Raw genomic sequence first — 27,775 nt, forward strand, 5'->3', positions numbered from 1 at the left:
GCTAAAAAAACACAAAATCTCTCAAAAACTAGAGGCTACACTTCGCCTACAATATCAGGCGACCATTCTTCTACGTCAAACCGTTTCCCTCCACTTTCGCTGCAGCATCAGCTGTTTGGACTACTCGAGACATCTATTGATGATCTCTTGAAGCACTACGCTCTCGAAGTTTGTAGTCCGTGTGCTGAGGACATCTGTCGAAATCAGGCAAACCCTTCGTGAAAAACTTACAATATCCCAAAAAATCACATAATCCATACAATTATTTTTCTTACCATAGATATTATGGCAATCTATAGTCATAAGCAGAAAAAGTCAATTTCCCTGACATTACCATGACTTTTCCAGAAAAATTAAATATCCTGACTTTACCATGTTTTCCAGAATGGTAGACACACTGTAGAGAGAATGCTTGTAGGTTGGTTGGTTAGTATCACTTAATTGTGATGTGTTGAAGGATGTGTTAGTGAGTTTCACTGACAGTACCATTCCAGAATTCACCTGAACTGGCTGAGGGGGAACAATGGTAAATCCTTAATTAGAATGGCTGGTCATGAGATTTGAACTTGTCACCTCCCTATTTATCTGAAGATGAAGGATGGAAGAGAAAAGAAAAAAGAATGTGGCCTGAAGTATAAACGTTCCCCAGCCCAGTTGACAGTTATAAACCTAAACCCATACCTTTACCACGATTTCCTCCATAACTAGTGATGCTCTATTTCATACCCATTTGGTAATCGTGATATAAACTGACAGTATTTGGTCGAAAGGTCAGGGATGACACAAAAGTGCCCCAGAGAGAGGTCGGTCTGATGCTCGAACTAGCAACGCAGCTCGGTTGACGTTGCCACACACTGCACGGGAAGCAGGGATATTTGTCCCGCTCTTCCTTTGCTTTTCCCATATTTGGTTCCAGCGCAATTCTAGCCAACCGTGTGATTAGTAATACTACAAAGTCACTTTTGGTACAATATACGTTACTATAAAATTATATATTTTTAAATCTATATATGTCAACCTTTAATGGTAATGCACCACTAGCAACAACACCTTCTAAGCAGAGGGCTGATATCAGAATAACGAAGTGACTCCGATTTGTAACTATGTAACATAAGTGACTGTGACACAAACGTTTGTATTTTTCTTATTTTGTCTTCCTTTTCTGCTAACTTTGGCTAATTGCGATGGAGAGGGTGAATGATGATCATGAACATTCCGGAGCCCTACACTTCGGGGGCCTCCCACACAACAGGGGTTGTGGGAAAGGCTGCTACGCTACTAAATTGACACACAGTATTTCTACACTCCACACAGTATTTCTACACTCCACACACCTCTTTCAAAAAAAAAAAATTAAAAAAAAATCCTAGATGAGAGCAAGTTAAAAGGTTGTTTCTTACCTGCTTGTTATATTTGCTGAATCTGGTGTTCTAGGAGCAGTAGGGGTAGTGATGAAGGCACAGTTATTTTTACTATCCAGGCCATTGTTCAAAGGATGCAAATTAATAGCTTCATTAGAATCTAAAACTTCATCATCAAAGAATCTATACCTACAAGAAAAGAAAATAGATTCAGTTGCTTGTAACTGGACACACACATATTTATGGTAAGGAAAAAAATTAAAACATAAGCACATAAATGGACTGAATTTTGGGTTCAAACTTAGTATATAAAATGTTATTTCTGTGTTATTATGGTGAATACAAGCTCGAATTATATTTAAAACTTTACATTTATTACATGCACACAAAAAAATATCCATTCTAATACATATACTCAATCTTCACCTTTTATTGCCCATGTAAAAGGCTTGATTATAAAGTTCATTACTTTTAAACAAGTCTATTTTACATCCCACATTTTGATGCAGAAATGATCAGTTTTTGGTTTTAATGACAACAATATAAACATCTATTACCTACAGAAGTTCCTGGCATATACATAAAAGAAAAAGTACCATACGTCGGTTGTAAATTTAAGAGTGGCAACACTGTCAGGAAGAGGTGATAACACCATGCACAGGTATTGTTAGTTGGGGCCCATGTCGATGTGTGAAGTGTCGAAAGTGGTCAGTGCAGCGAGTGCTGTTGTGTATGCACAATGGGTAAGTGCATTTCTTGAGGAGGTTGGGATGTGTCAGTGAGAACACAAGGAAAATTGCATTATGCTGGGTTCCCTATATTGCCACCATTGTGCAACTATCAGATACGGCTAGGTATTGTTGCTACAGGCTTCATGCAAGTCTTGATGACATTCTCCTGCATTTTTGCCACGGGTCACCTGGATTTTGATCCAGAATCGCTGCCTAACCTTGGCAAACATGTTTTAGGGCAGTGAACAAAATTGTGTTCCTTTCAACCTCGTACATACACAACAACACTCGCTGCACCGACCACTTTTGGCACTCCACACATTGACATGGGCCCCAACTAACAATGCCTGTGTACGGTGTTATCACCTCTTCCTGACAGTGTTGCCACTCTTAAATTTACAACCCACGTATATTCCAGTTCAAAGAAAATAAATCTGCTGCGACACACTTTCTCACACTTCCACCAAATCCAGCACAATACTAACCAGACAAAAAAAAAACATTGCCACTTAGTGTTCTCCTTATGTACCCCTTTTCTTACTACCTATAATAAGAACTAAACAAATCCTACTGCTAAGAGTGGCACCTATTACAACTATGACTCAGATTTTGGAATTAATAAATATTTCATTCTACATTTGGATATGAACCTGTAATTGATTCATATACAGTAAACCTTAAGCATAAAAATGTATTTTCTAAATTTTCCTCATGTAACAACATATTTGTTAATATTGTTGATTTGATATTAGTTACTTAGCGTCACTTTTCTGCCACTTGATGAAGGGACACACACAAAGAACACCCACGTCCAGGCTGGGATTGGAACCAAAGACTCCTGGCATGATATCTTGTGCTAACCACTCTGCCACACAGCCGGCTTGTTACGAATGGTAAAATTATTTCTGCTAACATGTGGGTCAGCAGATAATGTATAATATGTGTATGATATCAATAACCCATTACTAGAGGCATGCATATTTAGTTTTTGACGAAAAAACAAAATGTGAAATAACACATTGTAAAGTTAAATTTTCGTCTTTCTGAAATGTGTGAGGTGCATTTTCCTACTCTTGTTTTGTCACAAAATGATGTGGAATGGAAGTTCAAAATTCAAAATAGACTCTTAAACATGAAATTTAGAGTTTATTTACCAACACGAAACTTTCTGAAGTTTGAATTATCCTGTGAGTTATGCAATTCACTGAAAACCGATTAATTCTGCTGTGAATATTTGAGAAGCAAAAATGGATCCCTTTATACAGGAATAAACTTAATACTGTGGTAGCTACATAAAGGCATATGTTTATTTTGTGAAATAAGTGCAGTTTGTAAATCAAATTTAGGATTATATTCACAATTTTAAAACCAAAATGTAATTTCATATACCCTTTAATCTGATTATTCGCCATTATAACATTGAAATTTTATTTTATTTACCACTTTTAAACCCGAAATTGACTTTGTTTTTGTACCGAATTTTTGCTTTTTTATTTACCAAAAATGTGTGCCTCTACCCATTACCAAATATTTTTCAATTTTAGGGCATACTTTGAATATTTTTTAGTGTATGAAAAGTAAGTATTCTCCACATTTTAATCGCTTACAAATTTCTACTCGAAAGATAACACGTTAAAATCAAATTCTAATTCAAATGATCACTGTACAAACAAAACTTAAAAATTAACCTTTATTGGATGGAAGCTTTTCCTCAGAATGTTTTCAAGTGCATGGTTTTCCACTGTGAAGTGCTGCACAAAAAAATTCGTAGAAGGTATGAATGAGTTAAAATTAATGGTTACTTCAGCACATACGAATATTTTGTTCCCTTCACACTATACGGGGAGATAATGCCTTATAAAAAAATCATGGAGAAAAATTATGATATCCATTCCGGTCCAGCACTATCATGCTAGGTGTAATATTTTTGCACATCGTTATTATAAATAAATCAACCTAGTAAATAATGCTTGACCTCTGTGTTGATTGTAAACATTCAAGGTTGTTTTTGCATAATGTTCACATGATAAGGAATCTCTTGAGTAAGTTACTTTTTTTATCTTCTTCTAATTGCATCTGCATCAAGATGGAATGTCCAAATTGCACCTCCTGTGAAAGCCATAACCTTTCCATCCAAAATAATACAAACTTCAACTCTCTACAATGAATAGTTCTCATTCCATGATATCTTTAAAAAAACACTTCCATCATTCAAAAAGTCTGCACTTTAAAATACTTAACTTTTCCAAAATAAAACTCACTTTTTACAAACTTCTAATACTTGAATTGCATTGAAATTCAATTATCATATCTTTATGGGTACATAAACAAACAAGCAAAGAAGAAAAAAGAAATAACTGAATATCATATCTGGTTTTCAGGAAATGATGTGTTAAATATCACCACATGGCACTGGGACAGGTATGTGTGTTTTACAAGTCCTGCAGGATTCTAAAAACCCATAACTTTTAAAGTAATACATTTATTACAACAAAATATTGTTTGTTACACAGAGGAAACTTTAAAATTAATGTTTGATGAGCTTTGGTTTATCACCAGATCTCCAGCTGAGCACTATTCACGTCCAAACATCCTTGCAATCTTTGTTTGAATCTGAGAATTGCATTCCGAAGGTGCTTGTCCGAAATGTTGTGAATGACATCATGTACCTTTAACTTCAGGTCATCAAGATCTGTCTGTTTCTGTGCATACACCCGAGTCTTGAAATACCCCCATGGCCAGTAATCGCAAGGCATAAGGTCTGGTGACCTTGCAAGCCAAGATGTGAGTCCTCTGCGGTCAATCCATCTCTCCCCAAATTAACCATCAAGAAACTCACAAACTTCAATGGAAAAGTGTAGGGAGCACCATCTTGCTGGAAGTGGACCTTATTGAAGTTCCGGGACAAAGAACATCTGTAACATGTTCAAGTAGCTGGTGCCGTTCACCGTGTCCTCATCGAAGAAGAATGGACCAATGAAGTGCTCCATGGAAACTGCGCACCACACATTGACTTGGGACTATCCCGCTTGTATGTCTCGAACTCATGTGGATTCTCAACCCCTTCAAATTGGGCAATTGTATCTGTTCACTTTTCTCGAAACATGGAATATGGCTTCATCGGAGAAAAGAATGGAAGACTGAAAAGCATCACCACCATCACCATTTAATTGGGTTAACATTAATTCACAAAATTCCTTCCTCATGTGGCAGTTCTCTTCTATTGCGTGCACAAATCTCAACTTGTAGGGCCTGGCTTTCGCTTTTCCCGTAGCCTATAACTTTTTATACGATCTCTGGATACTTATCTCCGCTGAAGGTGCTTTTCCAAATGTGGTTTGGACCCTTCACCTCACCAAAACACAAGATTTTAAATTGGCAAGCGATAACATGCACCAAGCTTTTTCCTCCATCGACGCCATCTTGGAATCACGTGATCGCATGAACATCTGCACACACGTCATTCAGCAGTGTGGGCAGAACAAATTTAAATTTTTTCTCTGTGTAAACAAACAATATTTTGTTATAATAAAGCTATTACTTTGAAGTTATAGCTTTTTAGAATCCTGCAGGACTTTTAAAACCCACTGTATAATCCCAACCATCTTCAAAGCATTTTCAGTCCAAGAGATTACTGCTATCCCAGCTGTGTGCAAAGGTTAAATTAGAATTTTCTCAAATATTTTGCAAACAGAAAATCTCACTACTAAAATAAAAAAAATATCAGTAGCACATCCATACATGAAGGGAACAAGTGACAAGAATAATTTGAATACATTAATTTATAATTAAAAAAATACATAAATTTGCTTTTACTTCATGCCTACCTAAATCCGTACATATCCTCACTAAGCGAATTTTCCTCGTCACTATCATCGGCTGCTACATACTGCACTTCAAACACAATATCTCCAGTTTGAGTTGATAAGATGTCAACTGCTTCTTGATGACGGACCTGCAAATTTGCATTTGATAAAACATCTCTTTACATAAACTTAATGCACAAATTAGGCATATACTATGAATTGTGTTTTTTACTAAGTAGCAGAGTCACACCATATGGTATTATTCTTTGCCAAAAAGAGCAGAACACTATGAAATAACATATCTTAATTGTATATTCTATCCTGGGAACCTCTGGAGCAAGTCCGCACATAATGGCCGAGAAGGAAGGGAAATCGAGTGGGCAGAGAGAAGCTGTACACACTGCTCAAAGGCTGGAAACTGCAGTCACACCCCCCCCCCCCCTTTGCCACTTCCCTCCATGCAATCCTGTTCCCTCTCATGTGCTCGCTCATTAGTGGGTCCATCTTGCATCACTACTTGTGCAGACTTGTTTTCGTTCCCTTGCTCCAGAAACAGGACAGAGTATAGTTGTTTGTTTGTTTGTTTTCTGCAGTTTTTTCTAATTACTTCATTTATAAGATTGAAAATGCTTCAGTTTTCTTGGTCCTGTAATTTGAGCCTCAAAATGCAAAACTAGATTAATCAAAAATTATGAAGTGTATGTGTGTTTGAGTGCCCCACAGTTGAGCGTACTGCACTCATAGTGAAATGATTGGCACCATCCCATATTTCAGAGCCTAATAAGCAGCACTATGAACCTAAAACCCATACATGGAAGGAAACCACTCTATGCAATTGTAATTCTAATCATAATTCCATATATTATTATGAAAGACTCAAATACAATATATATATATGAAAGTATGCAATTATATACAGACTGAAACGTAAAATGGATACACATTCTGATAGACCTGCCTAAGCAATTAAATATATCGTATCACAGAGCAACAAGAACATGTACATCATTGTTCACTTACCGAAAAGGATAATCATATTCGGCGAAATAATAAAATGCAGTTATAACATTTAATCGAACATCATTTTAATGTGACAACAACTGCAAAAACAAAAAAGTCAGTCTATGCACCTAGTAAATTCAGCCCATAATCATCTATTTCATTTTCACATACGAGGGTCACTATTTATATTTTGAGCCTAACAATGAAAAAACAGGAATTTGGCATTGAAAACTGATTTATTGTTTTTCGAAGTATTCTCCTTTATGGTCAATACACTTTTGCATTCTTTCGAACCATTTGTCAAAGCAGTTTTTCCAATCTTCTTGAGACACCTCCATAATATGGTTTTTGAACGCATCAATGGCATCTTCCACCGACGAAAATCGTTGTCCGCGCAATTTATTCTTGACATTCGGGAACAAGAAGAAGTCATTGGGTGCCAAATCTGGACTGTACGGAGGATGACCCATCAATTCGATTTTTTGACTGTTCATAAAGTCGGTTGTTAGACGAGATGTGTGACAGCTGGCATTGTCTTGATGAAGAATGATCCGACGGCATTTCTTTGTTTTCCGTATTTTACCGAAGACCTCTGGCAAACAAATTGTTGTGTACCATTCAGAGTTGACCGTTCTACGTTCCTCTAAAGGCACAGTTGCCACATGACCAGTTTTCCCGAAAAAACAGGCGACCATTTGTTTCGATGTGCTTCGAGCGCGAACAACTTTTGTTGGATTGGGTTCATCTTGAAACACCCATACAGTCGACTGCTGTTTACGTTCCGACTCATATGCATATATCCATGATTCGTCACCTGTTACAATCTTATATACGTCTTTTGAAGCACCACGATTGTATTTATTGAGCATTTGTTTGCACCAATTGACGCGAGCGTCTTTTTTGAGTTTTTGTCAAATTGTGTGAGATCCAACGAGAACATAAATTTCTCACAGCTAAATGATCATGTAATATTTTATATATGCTGGTGGAACTAATGCCTATGGTTGCCTCAATCTCACAGTATGTCACATGAGGATCTTGCAGTATTAGGTTTTGCACAGCATCAATGTTTTCTTGAACAACAACTGATTTTGGACGACCTTCGCGAATCTCGTCGGTGAGCGAATGGCGGCCAGGATTAAATTCGTTATGCCAGCATTTGACAGTGGCAAAGGATGGGGCTTCATCGCCAAATGTGGAAGTAAGTTGATCGATGCACTGTTGTCTTGATAATCCACGTCGAAAATCGTAAAAAATTATCGCACGAAAATGTTCACGAGTAAATTCCATTTTATTGTTGTCACGCAATCTCCAAGGCAACATAAACAACACAAATCTAGCTATTGACAAAACATTTGAAGTATGGTATGGTCAATAATGCCAGACGATTCCGTGCAAACGTCAAATTGCGCCTAACTTCAATCAGTGTTGCCAAGGCTCAAAATATAAATAGTGACCCTCGTATTACTATGTATTGTAAGTTATACAAAACTTCATTTTAACATGGAGATGATGACTATGTTAATTTAATTTTCACTTTAACTGCATCTCTTACTTCACGATCCATATCCGAGGGCCCATTACCACAGACAAATGACAGAAGTGCGTGTACTAACAGGTTTCGAGAGTTCCGTGTGTATTCCGCTTGTTCGAGCATTTTCACTTGAGTGGAAGACCTATCAAATCTGTATGCCATTTACCATTGCCCGTGTGAACTATCAAGCGCTCAAGCAAAAAAAAAAACCTCATTGCAGTACTCTAATGCACACACATATATGGAAAACTGTCGAGATGAAACTTCAAACAGCAAATAATATTCAGCTACCATAATGTAAAACACACAACGATTGTGGAAAGTATTTACCTACATACAAATTACATTACATGACAAATTGTTGTACTGCCATTGAAATAAAATAAACATAAATACAGTCATCTTTTACTGTAAAGATTATATCAACCACCATGAAATTAAGACTAGTTGGGAAAAGCTGTTTACCTGTTTTAGACTAATACCATTTACAGACAGAATAGCATCTCCTACAAAGAGATTTCCACTCCTTGCTGCTGGCCCATGGGTCTCTAGTTCTGATATAAGTATAGGAACACCATGCTCTCTACCACCCTATTTTTTTGGGATAAAAAATAATCCATTACTATTTAGATATCTGCAACATTGTATTTTAAAATAAGAAATTAGAATTTTTTAGGATACACTTGCAAATATATTAACCAGTTGGCATACTCACATATGGAAAAAAAGTAACAATTTGATGGACATTGATATGTATTGTTGGGAAAATACTGTAATGTCATATTCGTCATCTTATATAGCAATTGATAACACCACTCTGCATTTTTTTAAAAAACATTCGGATGATTTCAAATCAATAGGTGATTATGGAAGTATTTTGAGTGTTGATCAAGGAAATGACGTCCATTTTTTCCCATTACACTAGGATTTTTCACAATTTCACAATGCAAATTCTCATATTCGCCATTCCATTACACCCATTACAGAACGCAACAAAATAAATTTCCTTTGTGGAAATTTCGGTTGTTTACAAACCAATAGGTGGCTTCCGGAAGCATTTTGAATTCTGATGACGGATATGACAAATTTCTTCCCATCATAGCAGGACTTTTTCCCTAGATCAGGATTTTTCTCCACATCATTAACTTCAATCAACCCACTACATTATAACATTGAGTTTTGGACCTTTTGTGAAGGAAATTTTTATGAGGGATTTTGAAAATGGAACTTACATAACCAAAGTTTACAATTTTCATGTCAAAGTGTTTTCTGAAGACAGAAAGTGGATTAAATGCTTACTATTATTCTATGTGCATTTATAGTTCAAAGTTGGAGGATTTGTATTCTAGAAAACCAATATTTTACCATCATCTAAACAGAGCCATCTAATGAGGAAATGATGAACTACTCATTTTATTGTAAAATTAAGGCAGTTAAAATATTGTTATTTTCTGAAAAAACTAGACGTGATGGGTAAAAATGGATTTCATTTTTGGAATCAGCATGATGAAATTATTCAGAGACAACAGTCTTCTGTGAGTCATCCAAACTCATGCAGGCCTGTGTAATAGATTCATAATAAGTTGCTTCCAAAAAATAAGTAATAACACTTCCACCATAAGGACACACACGAACCATGTATACAGTATGGATGCAGTCTGAAAGCCGGAAGAGTTTAACGCCTTAAACGAGTTATGGCCACAGGACCTTCCACAAATCCTGTCACGAACTTGGTGAAGTTCGTTATGGCATTCATTAAGTCGATTTCCGTGTATCGAGAGAAGTTCATCGCACAGAGCAGGAGGCTGGTTTATTCAGTGAAAATCATCTGCTGCTTGCAGACGTGTGTGCATCATGGCTTCCAACTCCACTAGTTCAGAAAATGCATTATAATTTTAAGAGATCAATATGAAGCAACGTGCACAAGATGAGTGTGTCTTAACTGTTCTTACAATGTGATTAAAATGAGTAACAATGCCCTCAGTAGAGTGTATTTCTGCCAGAAGGACACACCTTCAGCTGAACGCCATGTGGAAACTTTCTATAAACAAAATGCTGCACCTGCACTTTCACCTAGAGCTTTCCTTAAGTCTGTAAAATAACTAGTTTCACCAAGTTCACAAGCCCAGTTATCTTCGTTGAATTCATTCGTTTTGTTAAGACCTTCGGAACACACCCTATGTCTCATAATTGTCACCACTCATGTCACTTATCATTATTTGTAAGTCAAATATGATTGCATGCAAACTGAAGTGTTCTTTCTTACCAGTGAATTGCAAAGTGTTAAAATGTTCCTTAAAACAGTTACACTAGCAGAGGTAACTGCACCCAATGTAGCAATGACAAAAAAACAAGTGACTGAATATTAAATTTTGTTACAAATTAGGAAAATCTTTATCAGAAACTTGTGATATACTGAAACAAGTTTACTGTGACAACATGTTGGCTCATTTCAATGTTTTTGAGTGATAGATACAATTTCAGAACTGGATTAGCATGCAATGTTAATTGGACACTATCCTTTGTCTAGTGTTTTTAACATTTATTCTGATGTTTCAAGAGAGTACTTCTCTTGCTGAACAATGGAAAATGTCCAATTAACACTGCATGATAATATACAGGGTGCGGCACGTAAAACCAGCCCGCTGTAATCCCGATGTAATTGCTTTGCTAATGAGCCTGTAAAACATCTAAATGAACATGTCAACAGAAGATGGCGTTGCATGAGTTACTAATTCTGTTTCTCACCAACAGGTGACTTGCAAACCCGTGGTCGAGTGAAAGCAGTTGAGAATCAGGCCTTGTTGGGTGAAGCCGTGATAATGCCGTATTTGATTCCTGAGCATGTTGCAATTGTTGAAGCTTTTGTGCGCACCGGATCCTTTGTGCAAACAAGGAAGTTGTTTCAGGAGAAATTTCCAGGACGTCCTGTCCCAGCAAAATGCACAATACAGGATTTGATTGGGAAATGGAGGCGTACAGGATCTGTTGCAAATGCTCCCAGGGACAGACGACCATCTGTCTGCACACCTGAATTACGGAGGCAGGTGCTGAACATAATGGCGAGAAGTCCTCGTAAATCAACGAGGAAATTAAATCAACAGGTTCCAGCTAGTGAGCGAAGTCGTAGACGTGTGTTAAGGGCGCTGAAGTTAAAACCTTACTGGATAAGTGTAGTGTAACAACTGAGGGAGCTTGACCCAGGGAAGAGGGTGGATTTTTGTTCTTGGCTATTGACGAATGTTGCCAGTGGTGTTTTGGATCCATTGATGCTCATCATGAGTGACGAGGCGTGGTTTCACCTGTCGGGATACGTAAATTCCAAAAACAATCGCTATTGGTCGTCATAGAATCCACACGTAATCCACGAGCAGCCATTGCATGACGAAAAGATTGGTGTTTGGTGTGCCATTTCCGCAAAATGCGTTATGGGGCCCATATTTTTTGAAACCACAGTAGACAGTAACGTGTACTTGGGAATTCTGGAAGAGTTTTATGAACAATTGACAGAAGAGGAGCGTCAGTTCTGTTACTTTCAGCAGGACAGATCAACAAGCCACACATCAAATGCTTCACTATCCCGTGAGCATGAAATGTTTACTCCAGAGAGGACAATTAGCAAAGGCCTGTGGCCTCCTCGGTCACCCGACTTGTCAACTTGTGACTTTTACTTGTGGGGAATGTTAAAGGGGAAAGTATTCGAAACAAATCCACACACAATTGAAGAACTCAAGACCTCCATCCAGAATATCATGAACAGCATCACCACTCAAGAATTAACAAAGGTGTACATGAATCTCCTGAAACGTGCTCAGACGTGTGTTGAAGTGGGTGGAGGACACTTTCAGCATCTATTGTGAAGGTGAGAAATCTTAACACACAACAATAAATTTCATTTGGTGTATTTCTTTTGTTTGATTTTGTTTTAATTTCACTTAATCATTCAAATTGTTCATCTAATGATATCTTATGAAGGGACGGGCTGGTTTTAAGTGCCGCACCCTGTAGAACCACTCTCATTATCATTCAGAGAATTAATTTTAAAATATTGCCAACACACAGGTCACTGATGTATGGCTTGCACCAAAGATGAAATTGTAAAAGGTCATGTAAGTTTTTGGCTCCCAAGGGAATTATGTCCCTAACAATGGCGTGTCTCAGTTTTCTTGCAAACACATAATTAGCACCTCCTCTGGTGTGATCTGTTAAGTCTCTGTGCACATATATCACCACTCGAGTGAACTTTCTGGCAGACTCCAGTGAAGCTATTTTTTAATTTTCCTCTCCATTCGAAAAGCCACTATGATATTTCAAAATCTGGAAAATTATACACACTTATACCACACTATAAGTATACCGTGTAGTACGGCTCATGTAATGACGTCAAGTAGACTTGTATTATCATGTGACAAAAGCAAGCTCTGTCATTGGTTAGAGCTCGGAGCTGTATGAGCGAAGAGTTTGGCATGCAGAACCTTGCCGACTTGGAGACTGGACGAATACCCCCTACACAGGCTGAGTATATTGTAGCTCCGCATACTTCTTTTTCGGCCTGCATGGCCTGGTAGAGATTTGCCTTAAATTTACTTATAGTTCTTTAATAGATATTTGACTTGCATAAATTGTTCAATTTACGTATTTGTTTAGTAAGAGTAGATTACTCCGAGTCATGTTGATCAGATGGGTTTTATGCTGGGTTGAAGTAGACTCAATAAAGCCATATTTTCTACCAACTGATTTACGTGGACAGGCTTCTCATTATGTGTTATTCCTCCTAAAGATATACCATCTAAAGATGTAAAGTTGAATAACTTCCACTGCACAGATAATTTAATCCCCTTCTTCCACCCCATTTTAAAATTGTGAGGGGAAATAAGAGGTGTAAGGGATTACCATCTGTATGGAATTCCTTCTGGAGCATTCAAGTGAATCTTCATGTGGTTTGGTTTCGTTGTTGTCTAGATAGTAGATATAGTTTAATAGACTTATGTAGCCACAAAACTATTGCAAATATCTAGGCAACAGCAAAAGCAAAGCACACAGAGTCACGTGAATGCTCTAAAAGGAATTCCAAACAGATGTAACTTTTCAGATTTTAGAATATCATAGTGGTTTTTCAAAAGGTGATGAAAATTCAAAAACGGCTTCACTGGCATAGCCCAAAGGTCCAGTCGAACCTTCAATACGCTTCTGATCGATGAAGGATGGAGAATGATTTCTCTGATGTTGCAGTGGTGGTGGACAAAGTTCAAAGATATTACAAGCAGTCCATAGACATTTGGCAAAAATTGTTTGCTCCACTGTTAGTTGATGGCCTTGTGTGAATTACACTATACTTATCATAAGGTTTTTGCAAACATTTGGCAAAATATCAGGAGACACGGACGCCTGAATAGCCTATGGCTGACTATGCCAGGGCTACCAAGAATACTCTGAACATTTGCATGCAGCAATACATGTGTTGATGTAGAAGGAATGCATTTTGACAGCTCCTTATTTGCTGATATGTTGTTTTTATCCTGGACCAGGCCTGAAAAGTATGGGAACCACTGTTATGAAAACGCAACTTTCTCATGTGCATGTACGAGGGACATTCCAAAAGTAAGTTTCTTCATTTTTTTCACAGGAAAGCTGTATTACAAAGTGAGAAAACACAGTGCCATAACAAAAGACAATATTTCCTGAATTCACGACAGGAGGAGCGAGAGCAGAGGAGCAATGGCGCATGCGCAGAGTGTCCAAGAATAGAGATAAGCAGCAGACCGACGTACCCGAGCTCATTCGAGTGCAAACCAGTATGGCAGAAACGTGGTCACAAATAGAAGTGCACGCCATCGTGCACTATGAATGGGCTTATTGTCATTTTTGCAGTCTTGAGCTCAGGGGTGAACACTTGATGTGGTACGAGCACGAGGGCAATGACTTCCTGTTCAGGTTTTGTTCTTGGACGACAATGCAAGACCCCACACAGCAAGAGTCACTGCAGAACACATTCGTCGTCTGGGATGGGAGAGATTGAATCACCCAGCCTACAGCTCCGTGCCCCATCAGACTTTCTACCTTTTCCTGCGTTGAAGTCAGCACTATCGGGACGTCACTTCAGAAGCAACGAAGAGGTGCAACAGGCTAAGAACTTCCTTATATCGCTGGGCACCGACTTTTAACAGGAGGGTTTCTTGAAATTGATTTCACGGTACGACAAGTGTATCAATGTTGGTGGCGACTATGTGGAAAAATAGCCAAAAGATTGTATTTTGTTATGACATTGTATTCTTCTGTTTGTAATAAAGCTTCCCTGTGAAAAAAAATGACGAAACTTATTTTCGGAATGTCCCTCGTACACAAACTGACTGGAACAAAGTGTCTACATCCACTTGAGAACATACTATATTCCTGTCTACGTTTTAAGTAACATTTACCCTGAAGTATATGGATTCAAGTATAAAAATTAATAAATTACATGTTAATTCAATTTTCTCTTCATTTTTATGTACTTGTTCCATCAAATATGCTTGAAACAGAGGTAATAAGTGCTTTTGTCTTTGAAATTGAAACTGATTGGCTCCAGAATTCAGCTGGTTGTTACAATACCTTTTCCCATTGGAGGATTTAGCAGGAGGGGCACAGGGGCACATGCCCGTCCTAAAAGAGATGGCTCAGTATCAGCAATCCTTTTCCAGACAGTAAGGGAATAAAACAAAGTTTAGGACAAATACATTGATCGAGATTAGATTACTGGACATTAGAGATGGATGATACCAGAAATTTGATTTTGTGATATATCATCAAGAAAATATCATCACAGATGATACTATATGATATTTTTTCCATATCGTGATATTGGCGATATATTGTCTCCACAATATATATAATCAAATATTGTTACAATATATTGCTGACACAATATATATCACTAAAATATCGTAATGAAATATCGACAACATGAATATATTGCCAAAATATCGTGACAATATTTCACCAACACGATATATCATCTAGTTCATATCACCTGGATGATATATTTTCAATATCGCGATACATCATCTGGATGATATATCGGCCAACACTACTGGAGACTTAACTAAGTTAACACTGGATAACGAATCCGCAGCTTGTTAGTTACAAGGCAATAACTTTAACTGGTTAACTGATGACACAAAGCGAGAGCATTCTAGGTCATTCTGACCTTAGTGACAGTTTCTCCTGAGAAAATGAATTCTCAAGCTTATCTGTTTCTTTATGTAATCACTGTCACTACAAATAACATAGAACCAGTTCTATATCACAAAAAATTACTAATGCTATCATCTTATAATCAAAGGTTCCTGTGGTTCTACAATGGTGCAGAGTCCACTTTGAAGATTCAGTTGCAATTAGTTTACCTGGCCACAAATTGGACCCAAAGTAAACCCTTGTAATTGTCTTGATGTAAATGTGAGATAATATATATTTTATTGGGGCTGTTTTTAATATCTAGAAAAATCTGCACATTGTTTCCATGGTTATTTCGTATATGCCTCTCCCAGAAAATAATTCTAGATCTGCCTATGCCTTGTACCTTGCCTTAAAATTATCAAATAACAGTTATCATTATTTTCCTGTAGTTTACGGTTATTACATGCATAAGAAAACAGTTTTTTTGTTGTGACGTTTCATTTTGACTAAAGATACAGTTATAACAATGGTTAGCAATTTTTTAAATAATAACCGTAAACTACAGGAAAATAATTCTACAATGCAAGCAATGCGTACATACAAGAAAAGCTATTGACAGTTATCTTCACACAATCCATCACCATACTATAGAAGCAAAAATTGTTGAAACCAACATACCGTAATGGATATTCCAAGTCCTTCATCTGGTTCACGTGGTATTTTTACCATTCTGGTCTCACCAATTCCTTGAGCTTTTCTATTGTGGCCTGGAGGTTCTGGGAGAGGAAGATCTTGACCTTGACTTTTGCTCCAATCACGGCTTCTACTGCGGCAAGCTCTTATGATGGTTTTGTGACGATGCAAGAGTATTTCAGCTTCTAATTGCCTCCACAATTTGTCCCTCAAGTCACCTCGCATTTCACGACCTAACAGCTGTAGCTGTTGTATTCTGCAAAAGAGAACAATTAAAGAAGTTGTAAATTACAGCATGTCCCAAAATGATTATCATGGTTTCATAGTCGTTTAATTTCCCTCCTTATATGTAGGGTACAGGGACAAAGCTTACATGGGAGTAAACAACTCAACAAGCTTACACAGTGTACCTCATAAATGTTTAACGTGAGCACCTTTCGTGACACGGCACACATGCATCCGGTAGTCCAATGCTACCCGAACATGTGTCAGCATGCCTGGAGTGAAAAATTGAAACTTAAAAAAGGTGTTTGGCAAATGTTCTTATCGGACAGAGGATCACTTCTAAATCGCAGTCAAAAAGCTCGCTGAACTGAAACAGCAGAACCGTACCTTGCAAATTCAATGACACAAAAGGACTTCAGCACGGGAGTTGCCATCTTGTATGCTGCTGTGACCGATGGGAAACAAATGATAAAGTAGGAAACTTCCACAGCCATTCTTATCTCATTGTACGATATAAACATTCACCTTCATCTGTTGCAAAATACCAACTACTTGAAATTTGCTGGTTTCCACACACTATGTGGAAACGTCAACTGGGCTGTATTGTCTAGTTCGAGCATCAGACCAACCTCTCTCCGGGGCACTTTCGAGCCCAATTCGATACAGAGCTGGTGATCGTGTGAATTGAAAGTTCGTTACAGGCTCCAGAAATTGAGTCCCATATCTACACGTTGGACAGCTCTTAAACCTCCCAACACACGAGGTTGTATCCCACGGCAACAGCGCAAACTTCTGCCACACACCTAATTTCATGGCCATGCATTTAAACACAATGAACAGAAGCTTATTCATTGAGTTGCATGTTTTTACATGGAAGAAATCGTGACAACTAGATCAAGATTATTATTATTATTATCTACAGTTTCCAGATACCTAAGCATCATGTAGACAATCTGTCTATCAATTAAATAAAACATTCAAAGAGATAGGATGGCTGATTTAGAATACTCTGGACATCCGAAATAATTAACCTAAAATAATTAGCAGGTTACCGAGAAAATCAGCAACATCTACTTCTAAGCAACCAGAGATTTCTGAGAAGAGTTCGAGGAGGGTGTTGAATGAGTTAGGAATGAAACCTGATATAGCTACGTTGCTTCATGGACTAAATAATGACTCTGATAGAAAGCTCAAGTTCTGTGAATGGTGTGTGTCAAAAGTGAAACTGCTCTGAACATCTATACTAACAATCTTTGTATTGATAAACATGTTTTAATTTGAAAAGTACTGTATTCGACCTTCTTAAACATCCTCCGTTCCCCCAATCAGAGAGAAAACCACAGCCATAAATCTAGACACCGACAAAGAGAGGCTAGTTCGGAGTTGCCAAGCATCCTGCCACCCCATCCCCTCCATTACAACAAGACAGAGAGAGAGGGTAGCATCAGTGAGCAGTGATCATACCTAGAGGACAGTTGGCTGCTGATAGATGAGAAGAGAGAACAAGATGTGACAACGCTTTGGACTGCAAACTGTGGAACGTACTGTGGTTTCAGCAGGTAGAGGGATGGGGTAAGGACACTTATTCCTGGCACAAGGATTAGGTTTAAATCACATATTTGTTTATATTAGTCTTCACAGAATCTACACACTGTTAAAAGAAACTGAATGCTCCTGGTGTTAGTGTTTGGGCAGGAATATGCAGTGTACGTCTGGTAGACTTTGTTATTAATCTTATTATGGGACTGTGTAATTGAAGAATCACGCCTGCAATGCAGAGAGAAGCAGTTGTCCTAGAATTACGATATCATCTCATGGGTTAATCAGTGAAGAACAACCTTATCTTGCTGAAAAGATAGGGCACCATCATACTATAAAGTAAATGTACAGAGTGTCCGAAAAGTGTCCACACATATTATAAAGTGCCTACTTTTCAGCATCGTCGATGCTTGCCGTCACGTGATGGTGAACATATTGCATTGTGTGCATCAGGACTGACATCAGGACAGGCCTTCTGCCTGACTCTTGAAGGTCACCACATTGAGCACATTATGTGATTTTTGTATTTTGAAGTGACATTCCCTATGTATGGAGACTTTTGGAGCATCCTGTAGATGAATTTCTGAATGAAAATTGTCGAGAGTGGATAGGAGGATATGCTCAATAGTATCCATCAGCACAACCTGACCTCAGGTCATGTGATTTTTCACAGTATGGGCTGAGAGATCTGCAACACTTAAGGGGAACATGTTCACCAACAATTTGAAAATGTTTTTGGCAACAATAGTGACTTTTGTGACAGAATATGCATACCGGTAGCCAAACACTGTGACAAAGTGGACACTCTGAACAATAAGATGTAAGATGAAGACATACACATACCATGATAGTGAAACCATAAAAATGCTAACGCTATCCCCTATGAATTTCACCATGTCATGAAGGCAAGCATAGGATGTAGGGGTACAGCTTCATGCATTCTCAATCTCAGCTACAGTTGGAGGGATGTAATCAGCACCATACTCCAACCACTAATAACCCCCCACCCCAACAGAGATACCCACTGATTAGAGACTGAGTGAGCCCAAGAGCCACTCTATACAGTACGGTAAAGATAAAGGTACCTGTGCATGTGCACACATGCCATGAAGGCATGGATGACGTGGAGTTATAGAGCTCCACATATTCTTGACCTCGACCATAGTTGAGATGATGTGATCCCCTGACTTAAACAATTGTCTCTGTACTGAACTTTATTTTGCTGTAGATTTCAAAAGGTTTCACTACCTCTGACCACAAAAAACGAATAACACTTCGTTGCTCTTCTACAGTGCAAGTCAATAGTGGAGTAGCCATGTTGTAAGAGCTACTGCACAGGTGCATACTGCTCGATTGTCACGATACCTTTATGGCATGTTGCTAAGGAACCATTTTGAGTCCCGAAATACAAATCTTCATTGTGCATAAATCTTCATGAAGTTTAGAATAAAATTCCTGTTGTTTAATGACTTATCCTCGTATATATTGTTTATCAACACACCATTTCTTAGCCAACGTTTTTAGCTTTTTGAGAAGAGCAGGCCTGTTACACTGTTTCTGAGGTAGTTTCTAAACTATCCCTACCTCTATTAATGTGTTGTATTTGTACTATGCAGATCCCTTTACAACTTGCATTTTAAACCTTTTAAGGATCTCTGTATACCCCTTTTCCATTTTAAGGTAAGAGCTTCAGATAAGAGGATATTTCGCCATGTACACCGAAGAGTGAAAAATGGCCATACATGCCGACGCACCCAAAAATTTTAAATCAACCAATCAATCATAGCTGTACCGTAAACAACTTGCCAACATTCAGATCATATGTTCTGACGTCACACCCTACGTAATCTCGGGGCCTCCTGTGTTGGCAAGAGAATCCACTCTGCCACTTGGTCTTGGGTAGCGAAGCGATACACACATTGGGAAACATCTACACCAGAATAATCTACGGCATTAGCATATTTAATCCTTGTTAGTAATATTATCAGCCATACAGGGTTAATAATAATTACCTAAAATGGGAGCTTTATTTTTTTTTATAAATTTTTCACAACATAAATCCTCCACAGCCGATAGTATCACTTACAATTATGCCTGAATTTGCTGATGTACGTTGATCATTAAAGAATTATGTTCATGCTGAAAAACAACATATACACAGTGGGAAAAGAAAACAACAGGCTAAGTCCAGGTTCCAAATTAATTGTTATTTACTTAAATGTTATTGTGATGTATAATTATGTTTGGAGGATACTTTTAAACTTAGACGATTAGTGTGTGTTTGTACACAGAAATACTCATATTCAAAATGTAAGTGCAATTCATTAATAAAAAATAAGATTTCCCAAGTTTCAAAAAATGATTTAACCTTCTAAACTCACGACCACGAAATTAGGCGGATGGCAGAAGTTCACGCTGTTGCCACGTTGGAGCACAACCCCGTGTATTCGGATGTTTAAGAGAACGAAAGATTTCGTTGTAGAGTTGGTCTTCATAATCCATGTGATACAAACTGACAGCATTTGCTCGAAAGGTCAGGGATGACACAGATGTTCCCTGGAGAGAGTTGTGTCTTATGCTCGAACTAGGCAATGCAGCCCGGTTGACGTTGCCACACAGTGCATGGGAACCAGATACATTTGTCCCGCTCTCACTTTGATTTTCCCATATGTGGAACCAGTGCAATTCTGTCCAGCCGCCTATTTTCATGGCCGTGCGTTTAGTGGTATAATACATGAGACGACTACATTTTATCACATGGCTACTGAAATCCAAAGCCATACAAAAAACTCCACACACGTACTGTGATCCCCCACTCGTGCTGTTGCCAACCTCAAAGCAGATAGCCAAAATTGCTACTCCCTGCACATCCTATCAGTATACTCAACATGCACATCCTAGGAGAAAAAAACTTAAAAGTTCAAAGGAGAGTAATAAGAAAAATTAATTCAAACATAACAGAAACTTAGACATTCTCACCTGCCAGCCAATTCCTTATCAAGATATTTGGCAGCCAATCGTGCTCCATACACTTCACTGTGTAAAGCGACAATGGAATTACGAAGTGCTGAATTTTCATCTTGAAGCATCGTCACTTCGCTCCTCAGCACTTCTTCCTTCATGACATCTCGGCGGTACGTGGCCATTTCTTGCTCCAAACGACGGCGGATGTGCTCAGCATCGGGTTCTGGTTGAACCTGCAGTTGTGCAGCATGAAGTTTTAAGAGCAAAGAATGTAACTCATGTTCCAACGAAGCTCTCCGTGCCTGAGATTCCACTAAATCAGCTTTCAGATGAACCAACTCCGCCTGAAAAAAAAGAAGAAACAACAACTATTACATGTAATCACGAGTAGCTGTCTTTTGTAACACACATTAAAATTTATCTAGGTTATAGCTGTTGAGAAAGAACATTTCAGTCACTAAAATACATAAACATTCAAGTTCTATCAAAAGTTAATAATAACACTGTTGAAAATGATAGAATAAAGGATGCGATGATATGAAATTTTGGCTGATACCGATAAGCAGCAATGCAAAATGTACCGATACCGATAACTGATATTCTACCAATCTGATATAAAATTCAAAATGATTCATTGACCTCCTGTTATCAGATGAACCAAGCATTTGCAATACAAAAGGAGCTGCATATTTAGACATTTACTTGTAAAAATACTATGGAATGCCAATAAAAAATTATAACAAAATGACGCAATATTGCATTACATTGTAAGATATTTATAGATATATCGGATCTATAAACCGTTTCACTGATATGCCTATATCAGTCGATACCGATAAGAGTACCGATTAATCTAACTCACTCACTCTCTAGCCTTCTTAAACCTCAAGGTTTGTGGCTGCAGCAACACAGGCCTTCCATCTGTCCCTATCCTGAGCAAGATCTATCCACTCCTTTCCATCCTTACCGATTTCCTTTACGCCTATTTCAACATTATCAATCCATCTTCATCTTGCCTTCCTACCAGTCTCTTACCATCAGGCTTTACAATTTCCCTTATTATTATTTCTTCCACACACTAGAGTACCTTGAGAATGTTTGTGTCATGCACAAGGATTTTTTTGTAACAAAACAAAACCCCAATTAAACAAAGGCAGTGCACATGAGGCAGGCAAGGTAAAACAGGGTTGTGTTGTGAGTTTTTAAGTACTTCGACATTGTGAGACTGTCCAGAACTGGGAATGTGCCTAAAACAAGATGGCGGTGAAGCCTGATGCACGCACATTTAGTGCTCTGAAATTTCAACTGTTTTCGGGTTGCTTGGGTGCTGTTGTGTTTGTCTTACTTGTGATGTGGACTAGAAATATTGCAAGAGAAGAAATGCTGGACAACTGCAAGTGTATGGAGGACTGGTCGTTAAGTTACAGGCAATTTTCTTTCTCGGCCATGAGTTCGGATCGGAGCCTCATGTGGATAGCTTCTGGAAGCTTCTGCAAGAACAACGCTTCCCACCAGCCATGTGGCATGGACCAGCACTGCCTCTTGGTGGTAGTGTTCTCCCTCCTGCTGGTAGGCGACATTCGTGTCAACCCCGGTCCCCAGGCAGTTTCCCATGAAGAATGTGGTTTCCCATGAAGAATGTGGTTTCCGTATATACTACCAAAATGTGTAAAGTCTCACCAAAAAGCTATCGATTCTGGAAATGTTCTGTAGTGAATTTCACGAGTACGACGTGATTGGTTTCAGTGAAGTGTGGTTTAATGAAACAATCAGCGATAGTGAAATAGCCCTGAAGGATTTTCAGGCATTCCACAATGATAGAGGTTCACGTGGAGGCAGAGTAATGTTACTACTAAACAACAAGTGGCCCTGCGTCAGACATCTCGATCTGAAAACGTCCTGCATGTGACTCACATATGGTATATATCAAATCGGGCCATTATTTTTCACCACATAATTCCATTTCTGAAATTAGATTTGTTTTGCCATATGTGGTGTGGTACGAAAGTTATTAGCTAAAAAAATTGAAACTACTACATCCAAGAGACCACATGATGTGCTACTATTTTGTGTTACCCATATGCACCAAAACATCTGGAGAAATTAATTATGTTGTAGGTCTTTAGGATTCCTTGCTGCAGGTGGTCCTCGCGGCACCCATATTCACCCTGAATGCACAGCGCTAGCTGGAAATGCTGCAGGAGACAGTCTTCTCTTCAATTCTTAGTGAAGATGGCAGTTTCCCCTGTTATTTCCAATATAATGAAGTTCCGTCATAGTATGGAGCAAATGTTCGTCAATGTGTCGATATGAATTACCTGGTCATTGGATTGGTTGGCATTGTCCAGAGGAATGGACATCCAGATCACCGGACCTAACCCCCTGCTTTTTAACTGTGGTACATCTGAAATCTGAAAATCTGCGACAAAGATCACTTGCAGGAACACACCCTGGAGACCTGTAACATAATAATTCCAGATATTCTAGTGCAGGTGCATAACGAGTGCATTATGCTCTGTGCTCAGCCACAAAAGGAGTAGCATACTGACCACATCACATAGATGCATAACACATGATCCTTTGGAGAAATACTGCTGACATTTTCATCTGGCGGCTGGAAAACAGAACCAATTAGCTATCAGTTAAATCCTATTCAACTGACATTGAATATACTCATGCCACTAGACACCGAATGCACCTAGCGGGTTGAAACAAAATAATAACGTTTTATCACACCACATACGGCAAAGTGGATAGCAGATCCAAGCAATTTTAATATATACATGTTTTGAGTTCTACACAAAGAGTCTTAAGCATCCTATTAGTATTTAGTAAAGTTCAATTTGATTCTGAATATATTTGAGGGCAGGGGGAGTGAGTGCAATTAGCCCCGAAAAAAATTTACTGCTTTTACATTAAAAATTATATTTTTCCTCCGAGAGTATGAGAAGTAAGTCCGCAATTCTTTCCACGAGAATGAAACACATATCCGGAAATATGCAGGTTCCATTTTAAACCATAACGTTCCAGCGTTGCCTAAGGGGGGAACCTGATGAAATTTACATTTCGTAAAAATATAGTTTTATTTAACTTTCATCTTTTTCTTCTACTTGATAATTGAAAATTAAGTTTATTCAATCATGGGCGTATTGTTTAGTGTGTACAAAAGAAAACGAGATATAAGTTTTAACTCTAGGATTCATAGTTTCAGAGATAACAATTTTTGGAATTTTGAATTTCCCGTTAAAAGGCATGGCTTTTTTTATTAGAAAATATTTTTCTACGAAAGTGTCATCAGTAAGTGCACAATTCTTGCTACGAGAATGATATACATATTAGTAATACGCAGGAACTGTTTTGAACCCTCACAACTGGCGTTGCCTATGTGTGGGGCCCAACAAAATTGAAATTTTGTAAGAAAAAAAATAAGATTATTAACTTTCGTCTTCTTCTTCTTCTATTTGGTTAGTGCAAATTGGATCTTTTCAACAATAGGCGTGTAGCCGAGACTGTACTGAAAGAAACACACTATAATTTGTAACTGTGGCATTCGTAGTTACAGAGATATAAAGCTTCATTTAAAACCTTGCGCAATTTTAAACTTCCCACTGAAAACGTGCTGGGCATTTAAGGGTCTACCTTTACTGTGCACTAGGGCCTTGCAATAACAAGTTGAAATTTTGACACACACTAGAGGAAGGTATAATTATGTAGTGTATGCAACTTGGCTTGGATATCTCTTGTCCCTTTTGTGCTACACCATTTCCAAAATACACCATTTTCTGGTGATTTTTTCAATTTCTTGCATATTCAACCACATATAATATGGATTGGGTGATATATATGGAGACGACATCATGTGTGCATACTGAGCTCACATCAGGGTTACTAGAAAAATTAATGCCACCTTCCTGGTTGGATTATAGATGTAACAGCAGGCACACAAAATATGCATTTTTTGCCACGTAAGGCTTTTTAAGGCATATTTTGGGGTATTTTTATTTGGTAACGTAAACAAGCTGAGGGTAGTCACGTGTTCCTTGGTGAGAGGATTGTTTGGTGTGTAAATATCACTAGGCTGTGATCAATAGTTCCAAAGTTATTGAGTCCTGAATATAACTCTGGGGCTCATTTCTCATATTTGGATCACATTTTCTGTTTCACCACCTTCTTCCACAGGCTATAACTCTAGAACTATTTCTCGGAGGAACCTAATATTTGGAATACAAGCCTTCCAGACATGATTGAACGAACCTTCATGCCAAATTTCATCCAAATAAAAAAAAAAAAACATGACCTGGAAACTTTTCTGAAATTGGTCGATTTGACATGGAATGACCCTATGATAAATCCCAATTAATTTTTAAAAAGTAATCAGCGACAAATATTTGAAGGGCTTGGGTGAAAAACATGTTAAGTGACATTTTGGAGTTACAATGCGCAAGGTGTAGTCCATCGTAAATGGGAGTCGAATCGTACTCGAAGTGTTTCGTTTCGTCAACAGATGACAGAGCTAGACGTGTTGAAAGTTATGGTTTCTACCAGTTGTTTCATGTAAAAGTATGGTATGTAGCAAAGATGGCGGTGAAACAGCTGTTACTGAATTGCAACGTGTCTCAGAAAGTTTGCGAGTTGAGGCAACAGTAAAGATGAGAATGAGTTAGAAAGTGTATATGATTCCCATAATGACCTGGAATACATACCACCGACCAAGAATGAGGAGAATGAAGAGGTTGCCAATCAAAAATGCGACTAAAACTGTGCATGGCCACGTACATTCTATTTCATGTAAAACGTGGTATCTACTGTAGATACCATTGTTTATATGCAGCAGTGCTCATAACAGCAGTTTCACATCAAATTTTACTCTCCTACCTGGATGTGAACTGCGATCTAATAGAGAAGCACATACTTTTCTTCTACTATATATATATACCTGTAGTCACATAGAAATTCGTTTTATTTTTAATTGGGTATGAGCATTTAAGGCTACTTTAAGATACCATGCCTTACAGGCAACGTCAAAAATGTATTACACTTTTAAGGAATATGTAATTTGATCTGAATCATATAAATTATTTGGAACGGTTTAGTTTATTTACAAAATATTTATTTCATAAATCTGTAACGTGCATTTTAAAAGTTATAATATTTTTATGGTGGACCTAATAACGTATTTGTAATTTAATTAACTTTCGTATTTATGATATGTGTGACTTCGATGAATCACATTATTTTATTGTTGATATTGCAAATATGTCTTCTTGGTTCGAAATTATAACTATTTTAATCCATAAGAGCTAAATATCAGTGAAAACTATTAAAAATTTAAGCCCTGTGTACATTTGAAATCATTCTTTACAAACACGTCAAGTTAAAGAAAAATACAACAGAAAGTTACAAGGTCATAATTGCGTCTTCATTGATTTGCTTTATTTTACTTCCTGTCTTGTGTAGGGTGACCAGACCTCCTCTTTTATCCGGACATGTCCTCCTTTTTAGGTGCCTGTCCGGTGTCTGGGCGGATTTTTTAGAAATCTGTAATTGTCCTCCTTTTTTGGAAAGAGTATAGCATTGACCATAGCAAATGTGCTGCATAGAGAATGCTTCCACACATAACGATCATCGTTTAAGACATATCACTTGGGACGCGTTAAGCATTCGAGCAATGCTCTCCTTAGTATCTGGGAGCGAGCACGATCACTTTCCCCGATCGAGTCATATGTATTATTCATTCTAAGTATTGCTTTACCCTCCGTATGCGTCCCAGACTGTTGGAACGCACTGTGCAGTTCATATTCGATTTATAGATTTTGTTCCTTTCACTTCTCTTTTCGCCCCTTTTGGCTAATCGCGAAGATGAGAATGAGCGACGATATGATGATTTTGATGAAGACACACTCACAAAGAACACCCTGGCCCAGCACGGGATTCAAACCCAGGTGGGTGTGATAACCACTCTGCCACGGAGGTTGGCCAGTTCCTTTTCAAGTCATACATATGAATGCGATACAGAAACGGGCAGTCAGAATTTTGATTATTAAGTAATATTTACTTTCATGAAATAACGAAGCGAAAGTGTAATTTCAACAATGATCTCGCAAGAAAATATCCAGCATTTAAATAATGGAAGAAACGAATATGAGGTGAAGTGTAAGGTGGCTGTCACTTTCCCCTGGTGTTGAAAGAGTACTAGAGTTTGTGGCATTAAAATCATATTTCTTAATCTCATCTAAGCTACCTAAAATTTTAATTCGTTTTTTTTTTTTTTTTTTTTTTTTTTTTTTTTTTTTTTTTTTTTTTTTTTTAAGCTTACGGGTTACACTTGCATTCAATTATGGATATTTCAACCAAGAATTTTCAAAGGAGTAAAATTCTGTGCTTCAAAATATTTCTTAGTTTTGATTGTCAAGTGTTAAAGAATGGATTACGTAATAGATTGCTTTCTTTGCTTAAAGGTAAGAGGTAAAAGGAAATTACTCAAAGAGATCATCTCAGAGGTATTTGTGAGCAAAGTGTTTATAGATTTTTTTATATTGAATAATTATGAGTAATAACAAATGTGTTGTCATTTTTTGCGGTGTCCTCTTTTTTATGATTTTTGTCCTCCTTTTTCGCCATGCTCTGTCCTCTTTTTTGAATGTATGTGTCTGGTCACCTTAGTCTTGTGTCTCTTTTGGCTTATTTGTGAAGATGGAGATGAGTGATGATATGATGCAATTGATGAATAAGCACTCAAAAACATCCTTGTCCAGGCTGAGATTC

At 37.9% G+C, this 27,775-nt stretch overlaps 2 protein-coding genes across 2 annotated transcripts in view; one reads left to right on the top strand and one right to left on the bottom strand.

Annotated features, from left to right (window-relative positions):
* The window catches only part of LOC146002542 (Golgi-associated PDZ and coiled-coil motif-containing protein-like), a 136,291-nt gene that overhangs the window by 25,066 nt on the left and 83,450 nt on the right, over positions 1-27,775 (bottom strand). The window contains exons 3-7 of the mRNA XM_083140463.1: positions 21,026-21,354; positions 16,268-16,538; positions 8,900-9,025; positions 5,920-6,047; positions 1,401-1,550 (exon numbers count right to left, since the gene is read on the bottom strand). Coding sequence (XP_082996589.1) covers positions 1,401-1,550; positions 5,920-6,047; positions 8,900-9,025; positions 16,268-16,538; positions 21,026-21,354 — 1,004 coding nt within the window. The remainder of the gene's footprint in view (positions 1-1,400; positions 1,551-5,919; positions 6,048-8,899; positions 9,026-16,267; positions 16,539-21,025; positions 21,355-27,775) is intronic.
* Positions 22,713-27,775, top strand: part of LOC146002620 (uncharacterized) — a 55,209-nt gene continuing 50,146 nt past the window's right edge. Inside the window, exon 1 of the mRNA XM_083140583.1 lies at positions 22,713-22,850. Within this exon, the coding sequence (XP_082996709.1) occupies positions 22,713-22,850 (138 nt within the window). The remainder of the gene's footprint in view (positions 22,851-27,775) is intronic.

Source organism: Lepisma saccharinum, chromosome 18, assembly GCF_977018435.1.
Source record: "Lepisma saccharinum chromosome 18, izLepSacc3.1, whole genome shotgun sequence".
NCBI classification, from domain to species: domain Eukaryota; kingdom Metazoa; phylum Arthropoda; class Insecta; order Zygentoma; family Lepismatidae; genus Lepisma; species Lepisma saccharinum.